General features: G+C 44.5%; 1 protein-coding gene across 1 annotated transcript in view; it reads right to left on the bottom strand.

The window, feature by feature from the left end:
- Window positions 1-20,000, bottom strand: part of c2cd5 (C2 calcium dependent domain containing 5) — a 51,534-nt gene that overhangs the window by 19,249 nt on the left and 12,285 nt on the right. Inside the window, exons 9-11 of the mRNA XM_030790045.1 lie at window positions 13,918-14,006; window positions 9,357-9,465; window positions 586-700 (exon numbers count right to left, since the gene is read on the bottom strand). Of these exons, the coding sequence (XP_030645905.1) occupies window positions 586-700; window positions 9,357-9,465; window positions 13,918-14,006 (313 nt within the window). The remainder of the gene's footprint in view (window positions 1-585; window positions 701-9,356; window positions 9,466-13,917; window positions 14,007-20,000) is intronic.

Below are 20,000 nucleotides of genomic sequence, written 5' to 3'. Positions count from 1 at the left end.
GTGTGTGTGTGTGTATAGTGCGTGTGTGTATAGTGTGTGTGTATAGTGTGTGTGTGTGTGTATAGTGTGTACGTAAAGAGTGTGTGTGTGTATATAATGTGTGTGGGTGTGCGTGTATAGTGTGTGTGTATAGTGTGTGTGTGTATAGTGTGTGTGTATAGTGTGTGTGTGTATGGGGTGTGTGTGTATGGGGTGTGTGTATATAGTGTGTGTGGGTGTATATAGTGTGCGTGTGTGTATGGTGTGTGTGTGTGTACAGAGTGTGTGTGTGTATACAGTGTGTGTGGGTGTGCGTGTATAGTGTGTGTGTATAGTGTGTGTGTGTATGGGGTGTGTGTGTATGGGGTGTGTGTATATAGTGTGTGTGGGTGTATATAGTGTGCGTGTGTGTATGGTGTGTGTGTGTGTACAGAGTGTGTGTGTGTATATAATGTGTGTGGGTGTGCGTGTATAGTGTGTGTGTATAGTGTGTGTGTGTATGGGGTGTGTGTGTATGGGGTGTGTGTATATAGTGTGCGTGTGTGTATAGTGTGTGTGTACAGAGTGTGTGTGTGTATACAGTGTGTGTGGGTGTGCGTGTAGTACCAGATGCTGGTAGATTCACTGTATCCAACCACAGCATGGCATCCCAGAGCTTTAGCATGAGATTTCATTTCCTGCCGAAGCTCCTCCCACCACGCGTCACGGGTCTCTGGTTCATCTACAACACACAAACACACTCCATTAATACACACACACACACACTCCATCAACACACACACACACACACACACATCACTGCACACTCAAACACACTCTCTTTACATTAGCACACACACATCTGGTCTTCTCACAAACTGACACCATTCTTAGCATACATACACAAGCACTCACTCAGCACCACTACACAGATATACAGACACAGTTATGGCCACACACACACACACGCACACACACACTTACACACACACACTTACACACACACACACACACACACACACACACACACACTTACACACACACACACGCACACACACACACACACACTTACACACACACACACACGCACACACACGCACACACACAAACATACACAAACATACACACACACACACACACTTACACACTTACACACACACACACACACACGAGAGCTGAACCAGCTTGTTCACGTGTGGGCAAGCACACACTGTGTTTTTTGTCACAGACTGGGAGAAGACAGATGAGGGTGATGAAGATGATTCTTTATCACTTTGCCATTCTCTTGACTGACAACTCAGCCACTCAAACTTATGATGAGACACACCTCATTTGAATATTTATATTCATGCAAATTAACAGGTGCTGATAGTCAACACAGACTCAGCCCTGTTTTCAGTACACAGGCAAAAGCAGGGGGAGTGATTAGTCATGGGTTGAAATAGCAAACAGAGCCGAGAGGAGGGGAAGAGAAATAGAGAGAATGAGTCCCAGACAGAGAGACAGGGAAAAAGGAAAGATGCACATGAAATCTGATGAGATGTGTGTGTGAGTGTGTGTGTGTGTGTGTGTGTGAGAGAGAGAGAAAACGAGAGAGGAGAGGATCCCTTCTCCCAACCAAAACCATTTCCCCCCGGATTACAGCTCACAGCTACAGGGCTCACTCTGTCTCACAGAGAGATTACAATTCACAGTTACAGAACTCTCTTAATCTCACAGAGAGATTACAATTCACAGTTACAGAACTCTCTTAATCCTACAGAGGGATTACATTTCACAGTTACAGAACTCTCTTAATCTCACAGAGGGATTACAATTCACAGTTACAGAACTCTCTTAATCTCACAGAGAGATTACAATTCACAGTTACAGAACTCTCTTAATCCTACAGAGGGATTACAATTCACAGTTACAGAACTCTCTTAATCTCACAGAGGGATTACACCTCACAGCAACACTTTTTTTACACTTATCTTCTAGGATTTATCTGTCTCCTCTGTGCTACCAGCACAATGTCAAACTGTAAAAAGAAAAATGCCTTGTATTTACTCACTCTGCCTGTCTGCTTAGTCTAAACTAATACGTGAAAGAACACACAGGTAGATATACTGATATATTGAGAGACAAAGCATTAATGTATACAGCATATCAATTTCAAAAAATAATTTTCTGTTTGTATACACATTGCATATACATTGATAATATGCTAACTGAATCTGCTTACACGACGCCACCTGGAGGACTGGAGGAACATAATTACAGGGCAAACACAGCAGGGCGGAGCCAGCAATACCTCAATTAAATTCAGTTTTATCACATTTATATAGCACTTTACAACAGACCAAGTCACAAAGTAGTTTTAGGGGATACTGGGTCAAATGCCCCCTCCCCCTGACAGGGTTAAAGACAAACTCCCTTTGGCTGAGAGAGGAAGAGACCGTGAGGGGAGCGTTAAGAGAGGCAAGGTCACTCAGGGGTCACACACAGGACAGCATCACAGTCCCAAGTCACACTGTCACATTTGGGAGGGCCACGCCTCATTGGTGCTCTGACTGATGTCATGCGTCATGTGATTGGGGGGAGGGGAAAGTTTTGTAAAAGTCACAGTGAGGGACAGCCAAAGCAAAACACTTATCCACCAATAACACTGCAACAGCATGCTCCCCCGACACACACACACACACACACACACACACACACCTGCATAGCGCATGGCAACTCATGCAACACACACCGCTAAACAAACCAGAGAGACAGACTAAAAGTGTGTGTGTGTGTATGTGTGTGTGTGTGTGTGTGATATAGCAGTCACTGCTGTGAGGGCATTGTAAAGCTGGTCAGAATTGTAGCTCTTATCAGTTTATATATTTACTGCAACATTTACTGCTAATTATGAGCATAAACAAAGAGTGTGTTTCTGACTGTGCTGCCATAGACTGTGTGTGTGTGTGTGTGTGTGTGTCTGCGTGTGTGTTTGTGTTTGTTTGTGTTTGTTTGTGTGTGTTTGTGTGTGTGTGTACAGAATACCTGCAGTGACACTATTCCAGTCTAGCAGTTTGTATGACCGGGTGTTACCCAGGGCTGAATCAAAACGCCACATTAGTAAAGCAGTCAGGGGGAGAGAGAGAGAGAGAGAATACAGAGAGAAGAAAAGACACATACTACAAACAACCGCACAACACTGGACAACACCACTCCACAGGAACTGCAAAGACAGACAAGAGAGTTAACATCAGAGAAAGACAGTGACGGAGAAGACAGAGAATGTGTGTGTGAGAGAGAGAGAGAGAGAGAGAGAGATAAAGAGAGAGTTAGAGAGAGAGAAGGAGAGAGAGAGAGAGAGAGAGAGAGAGAATGATAGAAAGAGAGCGAAAAGCATGCAGAAGCACTCTACCACTATGTTGGTGGATCTTAATCAGCACATCTACTGTAAGACTCAATGAGCAGCACTTTCATCCAAAACATGACTCACATTAACACACGCACACTCTCACCCCACTCTCACAAAGGCACCAAATACAGAGTTTCTCCAACTACAGTGTTTCACTGGGACCTCTGGATTTTAAAGGTTCAGATGGAAGAAACTGTCATTTTCTGGGGTTAAATCAGTAGCACTGTTCTCATGACTGGTCATGGGACTTGATGGATTTCACTTCTCAAAACACATCCAAAACATTTAATGTTTAACATTAATACTCATCACATCCGGACATGTGCCCCGCCCACTCGAGTGAAAAACTGCAGTTTATGTATCTGTAGTGTCACTGCTGGATCTCTTTAAACTCATTACTTCAGTCATCCACATGAGTCCTCCAACCACACTGAGAGACAGGCCTGGTGGATGTAATGTCACAGACTGTGGGGTGAAATCAGACTTCCTTCAGCAAAACAAAGAACTTAGTGATATAGTCAGTGTGATACAGAACTGAGTCTCTTAAGGGTGGGTCACGTATGAGGTCTGTCTCTTTAGGGTGGGTCACATATGAGATCTGTCTCTTTAGGGTGGGTCACATATGAGACCTGTCTCTTTAGGGTGGGTCACATATGAGACCTGTCTCTTTAGGGTGGGTCACATATGAGGTCTGTCTCTTTAGGGTGGGTAAAGTATGAGATCTGTCTCTTTAGGGTGGGTCACGTATGAGGTCTGTCTCTTTAGGGTGAGTCACGTATGAGACCTGTCTCTTTAGGGTGGGTCACATATGAGGTCTGTCTCTTTAGGGTGGGTCACGTATGAGGTCTGTCTCTTTAGGGTGGGTCACATATGAGACCTGTCTCTTTAGGGTGGGTCACATATGAGGTCTGTCTCTTTAGGGTGGGTAAAGTATGAGATCTGTCTCTTTAGGGTGGGTCACGTATGAGGTCTGTCTCTTTAGGGTGAGTCACATATGAGACCTGTCTCTTTAGGGTGGGTAAAGTATGAGGTCTGTCTCTTTAGGGTGAGTCACGTATGAGGTCTGTCTCTTTAGGGTGAGTCACATATGAGGTCTGTCTCTTTAGGGTGGGTCACGTATGAGGTCTGTCTCTTTAGGGTGGGTCACATATGAGACCTGTCTCTTTAGGGTGGGTCACATATGAGGTCTGTCTCTTTAGGGTGGGTAAAGTATGAGATCTGTCTCTTTAGGGTGGGTCACGTATGAGGTCTGTCTCTTTAGGGTGAGTCACATATGAGACCTGTCTCTTTAGGGTGGGTCACATATGAGGTCTGTCTCTTTAGGGTGGGTAAAGTATGAGGTCTGTCTCTTTAGGGTGGGTCACATATGAGGTCTGTCTCTTTAGGGTGGGTCACGTATGAGGTCTGTCTCTTTAGGGTGAGTCACATATGAGATCTGTCTCTTTAGGGTGGGTAAAGTATGAGGTCTGTCTCTTTAGGGTGGGTCACATATGAGACCTGTCTCTTTAGGGTGAGTCACATATGAGACCTGTCTCTTTAGGGTGGGTCACATATGAGGTCTGTCTCTTTAGGGTGGGTCACATATGAGACCTGTCTCTTTAGGGTGGGTCACGTATGAGGTCTGTCTCTTTAGGGTGAGTCACATATGAGACCTGTCTCTTTAGGGTGGGTCACATATGAGGTCTGTCTCTTTAGGGTGGGTCACATATGAGACCTGTCTCTTTAGGGTGGGTCACATATGAGGTCTGTCTCTTTAGGGTGGGTAAAGTATGAGATCTGTCTCTTTAGGGTGGGTCACGTATGAGGTCTGTCTCTTTAGGGTGGGTCACGTATGAGACCTGTCTCTTTAGGGTGGGTCACGTATGAGATCTGTCTCTTTAGGGTGGGAAAAATATGAGATCTGTCTCTTTAGGGTGAGTCACGTATGAGATCTGTCTCTTTAGGGTGGGTCACGTATGAGGTCTGTCTCTTTAGGGTGGGTCACATATGAGGTCTGTCTCTTTAGGGTGGGTCACGTATGAGATCTGTCTCTTTAGGGTGGGTCACGTATGAGATCTGTCTCTTTAGGGTGAGTCACGTATGAGGTCTGTCTCTTTAGGGTGGGTAAAGTATGAGGTCTGTCTCTTTAGGGTGGGTCACGTATGAGGTCTGTCTCTTTAGGGTGAGTCACATATGAGACCTGTCTCTTTAGGGTGGGTCACATATGAGGTCTGTCTCTTTAGGGTGGGTCACATATGAGACCTGTCTCTTTAGGGTGGGTCACGTATGAGATCTGTCTCTTTAGGGTGAGTCATGTATGAGGTCTGTCTCTTTAGGGTGGGTCACATATGAGGTCTGTCTCTTTAGGGTGGGTCACATATGAGGTCTGTCTCTTTAGGGTGGGTCACGTATGAGATCTGTCTCTTTAGGGTGGGTCACGTATGAGATCTGTCTCTTTAGGGTGGGTAAAGTATGAGGTCTGTCTCTTTAGGGTGGGTCACGTATGAGATCTGTCTCTTTAGGGTGGGTCACATATGAGGTCTGTCTCTTTAGGGTGGGTAAAGTATGAGGTCTGTCTCTTTAGGGTGGGTCACGTATGAGATCTGTCTCTTTAGGGTGAGTCACATATGAGGTCTGTCTCTTTAGGGTGGGTCACATATGAGGTCTGTCTCTTTAGGGTGGGTCACATATGAGGTCTGTCTCTTTAGGGTGGGTCACGTATGAGGTCTGTCTCTTTAGGGTGGGTCACGTATGAGATCTGTCTCTTTAGGGTGGGTAAAGTATGAGGTCTGTCTCTTTAGGGTGGGTCACGTATGAGACCTGTCTCTTTAGGGTGAGTCACGTATGAGGTCTGTCTCTTTAGGGTGGGTCACATATGAGGTCTGTCTCTTTAGGGTGGGTCACGTATGAGACCTGTCTCTTTAGGGTGGGTCACGTATGAGATCTGTCTCTTTAGGGTGGGTAAAGTATGAGGTCTGTCTCTTTAGGTTGGGTAAAGTATGAGGTCTGTCTCTTTAGGGTGGGTCACGTATGAGACCTGTCTCTTTAGGGTGGGTCACATATGAGATCTGTCTCTTTAGGGTGAGTCACGTATGAGGTCTGTCTCTTTAGGGTGGGTCACATATGAGGTCTGTCTCTTTAGGGTGGGTAAAGTATGAGGTCTGTCTCTTTAGGGTGGGTCACGTATGAGGTCTGTCTCTTTAGGGTGAGTCACGTATGAGGTCTGTCTCTTTAGGGTGGGTCACATATGAGGTCTGTCTCTTTAGGGTGGGTAAAGTATGAGGTCTGTCTCTTTAGGGTGGGTCACGTATGAGGTCTGTCTCTTTAGGGTGGGTCACATATGAGGTCTGTCTCTTTAGGGTGGGTAAAGTATGAGGTCTGTCTCTTTAGGGTGGGTAAAGTATGAGGTCTGTCTCTTTAGGGTGGGTCACGTATGAGGTCTGTCTCTTTAGGGTGAGTCACGTATGAGGTCTGTCTCTTTAGGGTGGGTCACGTATGAGGTCTGTCTCTTTAGGGTGGGTCACGTATGAGGTCTGTCTCTTTAGGGTGGGTCACGTATGAGGTCTGTCTCTTTAGGGTGGGTCACATATGAGACCTGTCTCTTTAGGGTGGGTCACGTATGAGGTCTGTCTCTTTAGGGTGGGTCACGTATGAGGTCTGTCTCTTTAGGGTGAGTCACGTATGAGGTCTGTCTCTTTAGGGTGGGTCACATATGAGGTCTGTCTCTTTAGGGTGGGTCACATATGAGACCTGTCTCTTTAGGGTGGGTCACATATGAGATCTGTCTCTTTAGGGTGAGTCACATATGAGACCTGTCTCTTTAGGGTGGGTAAAGTATGAGGTCTGTCTCTTTAGGGTGGGTCACGTATGAGATCTGTCTCTTTAGGGTGAGTCACATATGAGACCTGTCTCTTTAGGGTGGGTCACATATGAGGTCTGTCTCTTTAGGGTGGGTCACATATGAGGTCTGTCTCTTTAGGGTGGGTCACATATGAGGTCTGTCTCTTTAGGGTGGGTCACGTATGAGATCTGTCTCTTTAGGGTGAGTCACGTATGAGGTCTGTCTCTTTAGGGTGGGTCACATATGAGGTCTGTCTCTTTAGGGTGGGTCACATATGAGGTCTGTCTCTTTAGGGTGGGTCACGTATGAGATCTGTCTCTTTAGGGTGGGTCACGTATGAGATCTGTCTCTTTAGGGTGAGTCACGTATGAGGTCTGTCTCTTTAGGGTGGGTCACGTATGAGACCTGTCTCTTTAGGGTGGGTCACGTATGAGATCTGTCTCTTTAGGGTGGGTAAAGTATGAGGTCTGTCTCTTTAGGGTGGGTAAAGTATGAGGTCTGTCTCTTTAGGGTGGGTCACGTATGAGACCTGTCTCTTTAGGGTGGGTCACGTATGAGATCTGTCTCTTTAGGGTGGGTAAAGTATGAGGTCTGTCTCTTTAGGGTGGGTAAAGTATGAGGTCTGTCTCTTTAGGGTGGGTCACGTATGAGACCTGTCTCTTTAGGGTGGGTCACATATGAGATCTGTCTCTTTAGGGTGAGTCACGTATGAGGTCTGTCTCTTTAGGGTGGGTCACATATGAGGTCTGTCTCTTTAGGGTGGGTAAAGTATGAGGTCTGTCTCTTTAGGGTGGGTCACGTATGAGATCTGTCTCTTTAGGGTGAGTCACGTATGAGATCTGTCTCTTTAGGGTGGGTCACATATGAGGTCTGTCTCTTTAGGGTGGGTAAAGTATGAGGTCTGTCTCTTTAGGGTGGGTAAAGTATGAGGTCTGTCTCTTTAGGGTGGGTCACGTACGGCATGGTTGTGAAGGGGTAGTGAAAATGTCCGAGTGCACTGCGACTACAGGTTGATTGTAATATGAGTCCTGTTACAGGTTGATTGTAATATGAGTCCTGTTACAGGTTGATGGTAAGATGAGTCCTGTTACAGGTTGATGGTAATATGAGTCCTGTTACAGGTTGATGGTAAGATGAGTCCTGTTACAGGTTGATGGTAAGATGAGTCCTGTTACAGGTTGATGGTAATATGAGTCCTGTTACAGGTTGATGGTAAGATGAGTCCTGTTACAGGTTGATGGTAATATGAGTCCTGTTACAGGTTGATGGTAAGATGAGTCCTGTTACAGGTTGATGGTATGGTTAAGAGGAAGACAGAGCAGTTGGAGATGAGATGATGTGGCTGTAAAGAGTGTTTACATGTGGTAAATACAGATGATTCCAGCCTCATTCAGCCCTGAGAAAGCACTGCTCATGAAGTCGTACGCTGGATTCCAGCCCCGCCCACAGATCACACAGCAAAGCCACCACGGGACTACGCCATGCACTGCTGTCTATGGGAGGAGGGAAATTTACTGAACTCCCCCCAACTTACACAGTGGTACAGTCCTCACAAATCACCACAGAGCTAATCACACTTACACTACTACAGCCACTGGTGGGTTATATAAAACATCTATCCTGTACGTTATCAATGCTGAGTATTAGTGTGTAACTGTGCGTTTCCAATCTGGTTTTCTCTTTCACAAGTGAGTATGTCTGTGTAAATGATTTTGCGTTGCATGGTTGATAATGTTCTCACATGATTGTATTGCTTTAGTTTCATCAAGCGCAAGACAGTGTAGTCTTGTATTGATACGTAATAGTTTTATATTTTGAGGTATCTGTGACCCAGAGGTGCTGTATTTTCTCTTTTTGTGCTTGTGCTGAATGTGCTAATGGTGTACAATCGTGTTGTTGCGTTGGTGACATTGCTGTGCTGTTTCGGACTGATGTGTTTTCTGTGACAGTGGTGTTTAATTGTGTAGCAGTGTTTTTTCAGTGTTTGTGTTCTGAGCCCGTGTGGTAATGTGTGGTTGTGTGTGGTTGTGTGTGGTTGTGTGTGGTAATGTGTGGTTGTGTGTGGTTGTGTGTGGTTGTGTGTGGTAATGTGTGGTTGTGTGTGGTTGTGTGTGGTTGTGTGTGGTAATGTGTGGTTGTGTGTGGTTGTGTGTGGTTGTGTTGCAGTAAAACGCTGTTGTTTCTCACCTGGGTTGTGAATGCGGTCCAGCAGTTTAACTGAGCGCGCACTGACCACACCCCCCACATGAACCAGAAAACCAGGCGGGAATCCAGTCAGGGTGAAGAATGGGAATTCCTGTAACGACACAAGGAGAGGTCAAGGGTCAATCCTTTTCTATAAATAGTTAAGGTTATATTTGAATGAGGTCAGCTAAATTCTTCAGCAATGTCTATGGGGAATGCCATAGTAACCAAAATACAATTATCCGTGTGGAAAAAAGCTCCAATGCCCCTGTGCAGTCACACTGACTCCCAGCTCTGACATGGCGAGAGTGTTGAGTTTTAACAGATGAACACTGCGAGGGATCAGCCAGCACTGTCCTAAGGTAACAGCCACCATAACACTGATCTCAGTAACAGCCACCATAACACTGATCTCAGTAACAGCCACCGTAACACTGATCTCAGTAACAGCCACCATAACACTGATCTCAGTAACAGCCACCATAACACTGATCTCAGTAACAGCCACCATAACACTGATCTCAGTAACAGCCACCATAACACTGATCTCAGTAACAGCCACCATGACGCTGATCTCAGTAACAGCCACCATAACACTGATCTCAGTAACAGCCACCATAACACTGATCCCAATTAATTAATGTTCGAGACTCAGACACAGTCTCTATGTTTAAGTCAAGGCTGAAAACTTATCTGTTTAGCCAAGCCTTTTGCTAATAGCTCTTTACTAGGCAAAGGAGCAGATCTGGAGGGTTCTCGGGCATAGATTGTTTGGTGAACTGGGATGTTTGGATGCTGTCGCCCCCCCACTTTAACATGTTCACTCAGGTTTGTTGACTGTGGAGTGGGTGGCCGCCTTGTGTCCCAGAGTGCCATCATGTCCATATTACCTTCTAGCTCTCCCTTTTAGCTATGCTGTACTAGTTAGTCTTGCTGGAGTCCCTGCCTGCACTCGGCACACGATGTATATTTACCTCAACCATTATGTGGAAATGAACATCTAACAATGTCCCTCTCTCTCTCTCTCTCTCTCTCTCTCTCTCTCTCTCTCTCTCTCTGTCGAGCCACACATGCTACTCCTGAGACACCAGTGATCCTGACTCCTCCCGCCCTGTGGACTGATCCATCCTGGTGTCATCATCTTCCATCCCCCGTCAGCCTCCTGTCTACATCACCATCCCCTTTGTTCATGCCCCAATTTATTTTCAGCTGTAACTGCCCACGTGGTCGGCACCTATTGCACACCTGTCTGACCAAGGAGGGGTCTCCTCTCTCTGTGGTCCTCCTCAAGATTTCTCCCATTTTCCCATTTCCCTCTTGGGTTTTTGGGGAGTTTTTTCTTGCCCGCCATGAGGATTAAGTCAGGGGGTGCCGTCATATTTTGATTTGACTGTTGTGGCCTGTAAAGCCCCTTGAGACTGTAAACAGTGATATTGGGCTCTAAATAAACTTGAACTTGAACTTGATCTCAGTAACAGCCACCGTAACACTGATCTCAGTAACAGCCACCGTAACACTGATCTCAGTAACAGCCACCATAACACTGATCTCAGTAACAGCCACCATAACACTGATCTCAGTAACAGCCACCATGACGCTGATCTCAGTAACAGCCACCATAACACTGATCTCAGTAACAGCCACCGTAACACTGATCTCAGTAACAGCCACCGTAACACTGATCTCAGTAACAGCCACCATGACGCTGATCTCAGTAACAGCCACCATAACACTGATCTCAGTAACAGCCACCGTAACACTGATCTCAGTAACAGCCACCATGACGCTGATCTCAGTAACAGCCACCATAACACTGATCTCAGTAACAGCCACCATAACACTGATCTCAGTAACAGCCACCATGACGCTGATCTCAGTAACAGCCACCGTAACACTGATCTCAGTAACAGCCACCATAACACTGATCTCAGTAACAGCCACCATGACGCTGATCTCAGTAACAGCCACCATAACACTGATCTCAGTAACAGCCACCATAACACTGATCTCAGTAACAGCCACCATAACACTGATCTCAGTAACAGCCACCGTAACACTGATCTCAGTAACAGCCACCATGACGCTGATCTCAGTAACAGCCACCATAACACTGATCTCAGTAACAGCCACCATGACGCTGATCTCAGTAATGTCTCCCTGAACTACATGCTGACCTAAAACACAAAGCGGAGATGTGCTGATAATATTCAATCTTCAATTATTCGTTAATTTAGTAATCTGACAAAGACTCTCGCAAATTCTCCAAGAAGGGTTAAATCGAGGGCAACTGGACTTGGATGTAGACTCTTGAAGACTTTCACCTCTCATCCAAGAGGCTTCTTCAATTCTGGCTGACAGGTGGGGAGTCCCAGGTATTTAACCTCTGTGGGGTCATTGTCAAGGCCATTCGTGTCACCTGCCTTGTTAGTTCTCCTGATTGTTGTAACGACAGTGGTTAGGGTCGTTGGAGTCACATGTGTCCAGGTGTGAATGGTTGTTAAGTCTCCCGGGCAGGGAGGAAAGGACAGTATTGTAGGTGGGGGATACGTGATGTCATAGACCTCCTCACCTGTTGAAGGACAGTTTCTCTACTGTAGATTAGCCTCCTTCACTCTGTGACGGTGTCACAATGAAAGAATAATTGTGATTAAAACATGAATGAACAAAATGAAACGTGATGTTTGAAATATGCATTTTGATTGTCAAAGAAAAAAATATTCCATTGGTCCAAAGTAGTGCAGGGCTACGGAGGCATGTATGTGTGACACGTAAAAACTCCCCATGAAGGATTGCTGGTTTTGAGTTTCGTTTTTTTTTCCATGTCATGTCATGTCTAGAAAACCATTATTCTTGCGAATAATATTGTTTATTGTTTGAACCATACAGAGAGTGTGGCATCATTTCAGTTTAATTGCTGTGTAGTGCAAAAGGATCTCTAAAAGAACCCAGTGTTATTTTTTATAACGCCAGATAGTTACTGAAACACTGTCTGTTCATTATAACTCCTCTTTCAAACCGTCTGTCCTTCCTATCTAAATTCTGTACATTGTTGCCCTTAAAGGAGTGCTCCTTGTCCTTCAGGTGTAGGTGCACCACTGAGTTCTGACCTGAGGAGTTGGCCTTACTGTGTTGAGCCATGCATTTGTTTAAGGGCTGTTTGGTTTCTCTGGCGTACAAGTCTGTGCATTCCTCACTGCATTGGACTGCATACACTAGATTGCTTTTCTTGTGTTTGGGTGTGCGGTCTTTTGGATGGACCAGTTTCTGCCTGAGTGTGTTGCTGGGTTTGAAAACCACAGGGATGCGGTCGTTGTTGAAAATCCTCCTGAGTTTCTCAGATACTCCAGACACGTATGGGATGACGATGTTGTTGTTTAATCTTCTTTTCGTTGCTACCCGCAGTGCTGTTGTTCTTCCTGGATCTTGTGGCTGTTTTCACAAAGGTCCAGTTGGGGTATCCTCAAGGTTTAAGTGCATCCTTCAGGTGTTGGGGCTCCTTCTCTCAGGCCTGGACACTCGTTGGCACAGTTTCAGCTCAGTGGTGCAGGGTTCTGATGACTCCTAGCTTATGTTCCAGTGGGTGGTGAGAGTCGAAGAGCAAGTATTGGTCTGTACGAGTGGATTTCCTGTATACTCCAACGAGGAGGCTCTTGAGTTCTTCAGCCTGTACGGCACAGTACCAAAAAGCCAAGCTGTTGTTCGTGACGTCCTCTCGTGTGAACGTGATGTTACTGTCCACTGAGTTAATGTGTTCTGTGAAACCTTGCACTTCCCGGGTTTTAATTTTTGATCCATTTTGACCTGTGAGGAGTCAGACAGACAAACCAGAGTCCGAGTGCATTCACTTTTTTCCCAACTTCCTGCTGGAGGTTACTCCAGATCATCCTGTCCGAACCAGAACCAGAACCAGAACCTGCCTCCACATCCATCTGACAAGACAGAGCACACAGCTGGCAGGGGAGGTACAGAGTGAATTCATCCGGTCTAAGAGGGTGGATTTAAAATGACAGGCTATGAGAGGTGGGAAGCATTTAAGGAACCAACCTATCAGACCAGAGAGAGAGGCTGATTGACAGTGCTTGTGAGACTGGAGGCAGCAGTTTCACGCACCAGCCAATAGAGTCACAGCAAGGGAACACATGATGAGGAGATAGAATAGAAACTTAAAAAGTGAAGAATCACTATGAAGCGGACATTCAAACTGAGTAAGCAAGCACTTTTTCTTTTACACAACACCCACACTTTAACAAACACCTCAGAGGTTGAAGACACCCCCTAGAGGCCAAAAGGAGAATGGAATTATGGAGCTATGTGTCAGCCTGGTCCATATTCAGTCATTCAGTTTTAATATGATGACATTTGATTGGTTGTATGTGTGGGCCTATCTGAATTATCTGACCCAAAGATGACTGTGCAGCACACCAGAGAATCAGTGATCAAGGCCCTGAGAACACAAGTGTGACTGTGAGAGACAGAGAACAGCCTGAGCAAGTTTATGACTGACATTCCGTGTGTGTGTGCGTGTGTGTGTGTGTGTGTGTGTGTGTGTGTACACATGTATTACCCTCTGCTCCAGTGCTGACTGGGTTTGCTGTCTGAGCAGGGTTTTCAGAGGCCCCCCCTCCTTCCCTGTACTCCCCCCACTGCCCATACCTGAGACAGACAGAGAGAGAAACAGACAGACAAACAATCAGCAATCTCTTCTTTTACACTAATGTTTACACACTATTTCACAGTGTCAGGCCATCATGCTGACTAATGTACTGAGAGTGGATGTGAGTGTGTGTGTGTGGTCAAAACTCAACCATGTGCACTCATATGTACACACTTGGTTAGAAACCAAAATTCATGGTCTGCTTAAAGAGACAAAAGAACATTTTTGTTTACTATGTAAATGTCAACCGGAAATTCAGATTTTATTTTGAAGTTCATGAAAACAGGACTAAATGACCAAGACACTTTGTTTTGATCTGATTAGAATCAAATCAAAAATGAAACAATGGGCCTCATTCGCCAATTTCTTCCTAAGTTTCTTCTTGAATTTGCTCTTGAGAAAGGTCCTAAGAAAAAGTCCACATCAGATACATGACATGTTCTTAAACCACAGAATTGTTCATATCTTTGTTCTTACAGTGATGAATCCCGTTGACCTTGTAAATTGAAAGCGCGTGCCAGTTGTTCCTAATTAGCAAAGGTAAACGCCCAACAATCCCCATAAAAGGGCAAGAGACTGCAGGGCCATGTGCACACAGAAATCTATGGAAGCCTGTTTCAGCCACATTAGAAAAGAGAAAGTTTCCTTAATTGCAACTTTATTTCTTGGAATTCCGACTATATTCTGCGGAATTCCGACTTTATTCTGCGGAATTCCGACCTTATTTTTCATAATTCCGATTTTATTTCATGGAATTCTGACTTTATTTCTCATAATTCTGAGGTCTTTTCTAACAACCAACAAGCAGCTTGAGCCATCGCTTCTGCTCCCGCTTTAATGGCTCAATGTAACGCGTGTACAGTAGCAGACAGTAGTGAAGGGTACAATGGCTGTCTGCTCTGTCCAGGCGTTTTAATATTTATCCATATATAAAAGTAAACCTGACTGTTTCTCACACACCTGCTTTACAGCTTGTCTGGGTTCAGATGGGATAACCCATAAGTACTGTATGTAAAACCACTGCTCACTCATCACAGTCTCAGATGGGATAACCCATAAGTACTGTATGTAAAACCACTGCTCACTTATCACAGTCTCAGATGGGATAACCCATAAGTACTGTATGTAAAACCACTGCTCACTTATCACAGTCTCAGATGGGATAACCCATAAGTACTGTATGTAAAACCACTGCTCACTCATCACAGTCTCAGATGGGATAACCCATAAGTACTGTATGTAAAACCACTGCTCACTTATCACAGTCTCAGATGGGATAACCCGTAAGTACTGTATGTAAAACCACTGCTCACTTATCACAGTCTCAGATGGGATAACCCGTAAGTACTGTATGTAAAACCACTGCTCACTTATCACAGTCTCAGATGGGATAACCCGTAAGTACTGTATGTAAAACCACTGCTCACTCATCACAGTCTCAGATGGGATAACCCATAAGTACTGTATGTAAAACCACTGCTCACTTATCACAGTCTCAGATGGGATAACCCATAAGTACTGTATGTAAAACCACTGCTCACTCATCACAGTCTCAGATGGGATAACCCATAAGTACTGTATGTAAAACCACTGCTCACTCATCACAGTCTCAGATGGGATAACCCATAAGTACTGTATGTAAAACCACTGCTCACTTATCACAGTCTCAGATGGGATAACCCATAAGTACTGTATGTAAAACCACTGCTCACTTATCACAGTCTCCATCCACTGTTCTATTCTCACATTGCCCTTTTTGTTCGTTGTAGAAAAGTCTGAATAAATATGCACCACATTCTGGAGTGTTGCATGAAGTGTTGGTGTAGTGTTTATTTATTTTAAAAGACCATAATGCTTGGTAAAATAATGAAAATAATTATTAAAAAAATATAAATGACAGTAATATTTTTAACTTAAATCCTATAATATTAAACAACTGTAGAATTTAAAAAAACACAATAAACAATTATTTTGCACAAACACGTCAGCACTCAAATGTGTGTACGTGTGCTCTTGAGTGTGCATAGATTCTGTTCTCACCTAAGACCAAATCCCAAATAAGAAAGCATTGGTGAATGTCAGAGAACTGCGTAAATGGGTTTTAAGAGGAAATTTCCTCTGAGGAATGGTTGGTGAATGAGGCCCAATGCATTGACTTTTAACACTTTTTTTAACTCTTGCTGAACACTCTGAGATCATGGCGGTGAAATGTGTGAAGCTCTGTCTGCTAATATTCATCACATCCTCGCTGCTTTGATTCAAAGCCAAAAATGGACAGTTTGTTTCTCTTAGACCAAACGAGTCAAGAGCATACGCACACAACACCCACAGTGCACAGCCTCACATGCGATGACAAAATCTTTTTCTTTGGGACAGTAAAAGCTGTTTTTTTTTATGTAGCTTCAGTGTAGTTGATATAGATTAAGTGTAGTTGATGTTTGTTAGGTGTAGCTGATCTAGATTAGGTGCAGCTGATGTTTATTAGGTGTAGCTGGTGTTTATTAGGTTGATATATATTAGGTGTAGTCGATTTAGGTTAGGTGTGGCTGATGTTTATTAGGTGTAGCTGATATAGATTAGGTGTAGTAGATGTTCATTAGGTGTAGTTGATGTCCATTAGGTGTAGCTGATATAGATTATGTGCAGTTGATGTTTATTAGGTGTAGCCGCTGCGTATTAGGTGTAGCTGGTGTTTATTAGGTGCAGGTGATGTTTATTAGACGTAGCTGATATACATAGGTGTAGTTGATGTTTATGAGGTATAGCTGATGTTTATGAGGTGTATTTGATATAGATTAGGTGAATCTGATGTTTATGAGGTCTATTTGATATAGATTAAGTGTAGTTGATGTTTATTAGGTGTAGTTGATATAGATTCGGTGTAGTTGATGTTTATTAAGTGTAGTTGATGTTTGTGTAGTTAATATAGATTAGGTGTAGCTGATGTTTATTAAGTGTAGTTGATGTTTGTGTAGTTAATATAGATTAGGTGTAGCTGATGTTTATGAGGTGCAGCTGATGTTTATTAGGTGCAGCTGATGCTTATTGAGTGTTGTTGATGTTTATCAGGTGTATCTGATATAGATTAGGAGTAGTTGATGTTTATGAGGTGTAGCTGATGTTTATGAGGTCTATTCGATATAGATTAGGTGTAGTTGATGTTTATTAAGTGTAGCTGATGATTATTAGGTGTAGTTGATGTTTATGAGGTGTAGCTGATATATATTAAGTGTAGTTGATGTTTCTGAGGTGTAGCTGATGTCAATTAGCTGTAGTTGATGATTATTAGGTGTAGTTGATGATTAGTTGATGATTATTAGGTGTAACCTTCTAACCAGTCTCAATCTACTCTTTTTAAATCAGACCCTATAATCTCTGATCTTATGGCACACACATTTTGACTCTACTGACAGTAAATACATGCTAATGAAAATTAGTAACAAAATAATCTGAAAAGCTCCTCCCACTGGCTGAGGGTGGATGTTACATCACGATTCAGTGGGTGGGGTTAATACATGCTTTCCTCTCCTGACTGTCAAAATGAAATGAAATGAATGCTTTGTATGAATAACAAACAACTATAAAACACACCATATTAGTGACAAGCACCTCCAACAGTCACTAACTCTCAGAAGCATCCAGGGTGAGCAAACAACCAAACAGAAAGGAGTATTTTTCCACTCTTTGTGAAAGCTGAGGGTTCAGAACCAAGGTTCAGCCAACAGGATGAGAGGATCAGGCATGGATGTGTCCTACCAGAGGCTGCCAGCAGCAGCTCCTCACTGAAAGAGACGCTCTTTCTCAGCATGGCTGTGTCTGATTGGCTCACATGGAGAGGGGGAGGAGTCGTACTTCTGGGGGCCACCCCTGGCCCTAAGGGGCGGGGTTTATTTGTGAGGTTTATTTGGGAGTCAGACGAGAGAGTGGGAGAACTGGGACTGAGGAATATCCGCACTGAGAGAGAGAGAGCGACAGAGAGAGAGAAAATGAGGGAGAGAGAGAGAGAATGAGGGAGAGAGAGAGAGAACGAGGGAGAGAGAGAGAGAGAGAGAGAGAGAGAGAGAGAGAAAGAGAGAGAGGGAGAGAGGGAGGGAGGGAGAGAGAGGGAGAGAAAGAGAGAGAGAGAGGGAGAGAGGGAGGGAGGGAGGGAGAGAAAGAGAGAGATTGAGGGAGAGAGAGACAGAGAGGGAGAGGGAGAGAGAGAGAGAAAGAGAGAGAGAGTGAGGGAGAGAAAGAGAGAGAGAGTGACAGAGAGAGGGAGAGGGAGAGAGACAGAGAGAGAGAGAGAGAGAGAGAGGGAGAGAGGGAGAGGGAGGGAGGGAGAAAGGGAGAGGGGAAGACAGAAGGGAGTGGGAAAGGAATGATACAGAATAAAAATGAGTTCAGGGAAAAAAACACAATAAAGGAAAAAAACGACAGAGCACACACACATGACAGAGAAAAAAGGAACAATAGTAAAAAAAGAAAGAAAAAAAGCACAAATAGGAAAAGATGAAGAGAGACCAAGAGAACAAGAGGAATTTCAGGGTTTGGAGCTAAACCACAAAGAAAACAGTGTCTCTACCGACTCCTACCACTAGGGGGCAGTCACAGAAAAAGACAGACACTTGAGGGTACAGTAGAGTGATCTGACTACGCTCCTTTCATGTTTGCATTGCTGATGCTCGGTATTCCCTGGCATCTAAAACCAGAGTGAACCAGAGTAAACCAGAGTGAACCAGAGTGAACCAGACTAACCAGACTAACCAGAGTGAACCAGAGTAAGCTGAGCCAGAATCAGTGAAACCAAAACTACCTCTCTTACATCTCATGTTCACTCTAACACTGCTCACCTAGAGGTCCTCTTTAAACACATATTTCTGAAAATTTAGCATACACACACAAACACACACTTACCCCCTCTAACTGATGAAATCCAGCAAACTTAAAACATGACAAAATGTATACGAATATAAAAAACGAAAATAGAAGAAGGGTAATACCAAGACAAAATCAAACCAAACCAAAACGAAAGGGAAGACCGTAGTGGTTGTACCTAACACCCACTGCCTCATGTGTTCTGATCCCTGATTGGCTGTCAGCTGTTTGGTGTATTGACTGACAGGTCCCTAAGGCGCGGTGCTAGGTAGACCAGGGGCACGGGGGTTTTGGGAATGTGATTGAGTTCTTCTCTGTCGCCATCTCTGAGAGTGAAGCTGAGTTCTGATTGGACTAACTGATTAATAAACTGTGTCTCACCTGTAGGGCGGTGGAGCTTAGCTCCAGTTCATTCCTCCATTGATAATGTGTGAATGTTACCAATATGACTGTATTACTGACCGAGCACATTACTGACGGAGCGCATTACTGACGGAGCGCATTACTGACGGAGCGCATTACTGACGGAGCGCATTACTGACTGAGGGTGTTACTGAGCGTGTTACTGACTGAGCGTGTTACTGACTGAGGGTGTTACTGACTGAGGGTGTTACTGACTGAGCGTGTTACTGACTGAGCGTGTTACTGACTGAGGGTGTTACTGAGGGTGTTACTGAGTGAGGGTGTTACTGACTGAGGGTGTTACTGACTGAGGGTGTTACTGACTGAGGGTGTTACTGAGGGTGTTACTGACTGAGGGTGTTACTGACTGAGGGTGTTACTGACCGAGGGTGTTACTGACCGAGCACATTACTGACTGAGGGTGTTACTGACTGAGGGTGTTACTGACTGAGGGTGTTACTGACTGAGCATGTTACTGACTGAGCGTGTTACTGACTGAGCGTGTTACTGACTGAGCGTGTTACTGACCGAGCGTGTTACTGACCGAGCACATTACTGACCGAGGGTGTTACTGACTGAGGGTGTTACTGACTGAGGGTGTTACTGACTGAGCATGTTACTGACTGAGCATGTTACTGACTGAGCGTGTTACTGACTGAGCGTGTTACTGACTGAGGGTGTTACTGACTGAGCGTGTTACTGACTGAGGGTGTTACTGACTGAGGGTGTTACTG

Source organism: Chanos chanos, chromosome 13 (assembly GCF_902362185.1).
Source record: "Chanos chanos chromosome 13, fChaCha1.1, whole genome shotgun sequence".
In the NCBI taxonomy this organism is placed as follows: Eukaryota; Metazoa; Chordata; class Actinopteri; order Gonorynchiformes; family Chanidae; genus Chanos; species Chanos chanos.
Note: the sequence above shows the minus strand (reverse complement) of the source record. Positions and strands in the feature narration are given on the sequence as shown.